The sequence below is a fragment of the Cyprinodon tularosa genome, unplaced genomic scaffold (assembly GCF_016077235.1).
Source record: "Cyprinodon tularosa strain WSP-4 unplaced genomic scaffold, ASM1607723v1 ctg914, whole genome shotgun sequence".
NCBI lineage: Eukaryota > Metazoa > Chordata > Actinopteri > Cyprinodontiformes > Cyprinodontidae > Cyprinodon > Cyprinodon tularosa.
Genome location: NW_024039690.1, coordinates 175,782 through 178,906, shown reverse-complemented (window position 1 = coordinate 178,906; position 3,125 = coordinate 175,782). Strand labels below are relative to the sequence as shown.

Genomic DNA, 3,125 nt, shown 5'->3' with positions numbered 1-3,125 from the left:
AATGATGGAGAAAATTTATCACTAATGCATGTGCAAGTCAAAGGATATGATTATGTAATGTCTGAAGAAATTTTAGGTAACTCAATGGGGAAACATTGGCTTGGAGTTCCACAAAGCATGGACTGCCGTGAGGATGGGATGGTGATCATTGAGGTAAGATGCAAAATGAACATATGCCAAAATACATTAACAGAGCAGGTAATGATGGTAGGGAAAGCGCATAGAATGGTAAAATTGGTAAACAAAAGGCAGAAAAGAGATCTAGACAAATTAAAGACTGCACACTGGGAAACCAATATGTTCCAACAATGGATTCAGTACTCTGTCCAGGCAATGTTCAAAGCCAAAAAGCGCCCTAAAGATGATTGTATAGCCTGCTATAATGCTAAAAAATTACCAGCCCTTCAGATTATTCCAGGAAGTAAAATAGGCGACTGCCCAGAGCACTCAGCTGAAGGGATTCTGGGATTGGTTTCACAAGCTTGGAAGGGGAAAATATCTTGAGGCAGCAGGAATGATTCTAGGGGCACTAATACTGATTATATTGATAGTTGTGTGTTGCATCATACCCCTTGTTCGGGGACTGGTCTCAAGACTTGTTGTAAGTGTAACTGGTCAGTTCCCAGTTGTAGAGATACAATTGGACCAAGAGATATAAAACATAACCATGATCACCTTCCACCCTCACCAGGTACGTGCATTTCTTTAATAACCACAGTGTATATATATAAATATTTTGCATAACAATGACTTATATACTTACTCACGTAGATATAGCAACTTGCATGCTGAATAATCCATAGATATAAGAGATAATATGCCTTCAGATGATGCCTAAATTTGCCATACTATGTCCCCACAGGTAGATTATTGAACATGGCAGAGGCTAGTTATGATGAATATGAAGAAAACCAAATGAATTTACGAGCTGCACTGGCATCGTTAGGCCCATCACTAGGGGTAGGATGCCCATATCTTCCTCCCAGGCACCTACTAGATCCTGCAGAGGGGCCAAGCAGTGCACCTTCGGGTTGGAGCAAACCTATGATGACACCCAGCAGGCAGCCTGAGGATCAACCGATGATGACACCCAGCAGGCAGCCTGATGATCAACCACCATTACCTACTGGGAAGCCACTGTCCATCTCGTCATCACTGGGGAACCTCAGTATCGATTTCGGCCCAACCAGCACCCCTGCTAGTCCTGAGAATCCCGAGGATCGACGACCACCGTCACCCCACCAATATAATTATCCACCACCACCCATTCCAGGCGTACTGGCTATGTTCGTGGTCATAGCAGATGACATAAAGCTTGATCTTGCCGAAGCTCATCATGTTGCAAAGTTCTTGGCTCATCCGCTGGAGTCCTATGATACCAACGCTGACCTTAAGCCTGAAATCACCTCTATGACCACATCAGTTTATGCCCAATTCATGAAGGGTCTGGCGCACCCCGAGCCACGTCGGTCCTTTGAACGGATGCGCCGCACCATGTACAAACGCAAAGTAAAGGCTGGGAATCGGCAGCTGACCCGAGACAATCTGGAACTGAGGCAGCAACTTCGGGATGCACAGCAGACCATTATCAACTTACAAGAGCAGGTGGTGCAACTTCGAGATGCACAGCAGACCATTATCGACCTACAAGAGCAAGTGATGCAGCTGACCGCTGATCTGCAGCATATGGCTCCCTACACCCAGGGGGGCCTGAACGGAGGGCAGAATTATGGACAGAATTATGGAGGCTATTATTATTATTAATATATCAACTTCAACGCCATAACTGGATATAAGGACAATGCTGATTATTGATGATTATGCATACCTTTGTTAAACATATTGTATACTTTATGTGACAGTACAATTACTGTGAAGGAGAGTGCCACATGGTTACTCCTATGTTGGTTGTAATGACGGTCCTTTGACCATTAGAAGATGTGTTTGCCTGGCATAGTCCGGGCCTGATGAAGCTTTTTGTTTGTGTTTGTGTATGTATGGGTGTGAAATACCACCAATGTAGGGGATAAATGCAGTGACCTCGTAACACAAGATGCTGCTTGGGCATTGGTATTTGCCTCTGCTGAGAAAACAAAATTAGAAAATCTTGCTACAAAAAAAAAGTAAGCAACGAGGACGGGTCCTCTTAAGGGAGCCAAGAGGGGGATCCCTCTTTGTTTTTATATATTCTGTTTTCTGCATTTTATTAGTTTAATATTTACTCAGACACCACCACATCTTATATTACTCACTTCTACTATATGGTGTGTATTTAATCTCACGTTTAGTTTAGTGTGCACAATATATATATATAAACTTTTGTCACTTGGGTGAGTTCACATTTAAAGTGTTTTAGATTAGTTATCACCTGCATAATCACGTAAATTGATCCTTTTAGGATCAAAGGGGGGAATGTTGTGTATTAATCTGCACTAAACATAAGATAAAATAAAGTTAATGTTTTATAAGTTTAAAGTTGTTTTTCACAAATGAGAAAAACAGAGCAGTTCAAGGCTAAGAGGAGAAGTGCAGAGTAGTGAGTGTGTGTATCCATTGCGCCTGGCCCCAAGAGGAGGTTTGCAGGACAACGCAGGGCTGAGGCCCCTTAGTGATAAGAAAAGCACCCGCAATAAAAATGAAATATTTGACATCCCAAGGTAGTCCAGCTCAGCAAATATCTGGCCATACAAAGGAGTTGTTATTTTCAAAGCACACGGAGCAGTAATGGGTGATGAGATGAAGGGGGAGCAGTATGGTAGATTAACATAGCTTGAAGCAAGGGCTGACATGTTTTTGACTAAACCGTCATAAGTTTCTGATTTGAATGCAACAGGTGTTTTCATGGCCTGAGAGAGTGCTCTCACAAGTATGAGATGTGTCTATGAATGTCACCGTGTTTTGCAGATAAATATCAATGTGACCTTTACCAATGACTGAAATATGTTCTGAAGGGGTTTTTTCCACCGATAAAGAAATGTATAAAAGGGAGCTGGTTTCACCATTTGTCAGCTTCGGCTCACCAGCTCTGTGTAAATATGTAGTGTTTAGCAATAAACACTGGACCCGGACTTAGCTGCCCTCTGTCTGAATTTTTTGATCTTTGTTTGAGACTTTTTCTGCTTTTT

At 42.3% G+C, this 3,125-nt stretch overlaps 1 protein-coding gene across 1 annotated transcript; it reads left to right on the top strand.

Annotated features, from left to right (window-relative positions):
• The first annotated feature begins 950 nt into the window (after positions 1–950).
• LOC119776151 lies at positions 951–1,865 on the top strand. Its single transcript, XM_038274425.1, has 2 exons — positions 951–1,061; positions 1,098–1,865. Exons 1-2 carry the CDS (start codon positions 1,045–1,047, stop codon positions 1,762–1,764), a joined length of 684 nt encoding a protein of 227 aa, XP_038130353.1. The 5' UTR covers positions 951–1,044; the 3' UTR covers positions 1,765–1,865.
• Positions 1,866–3,125: the final 1,260 nt, after the last annotated feature.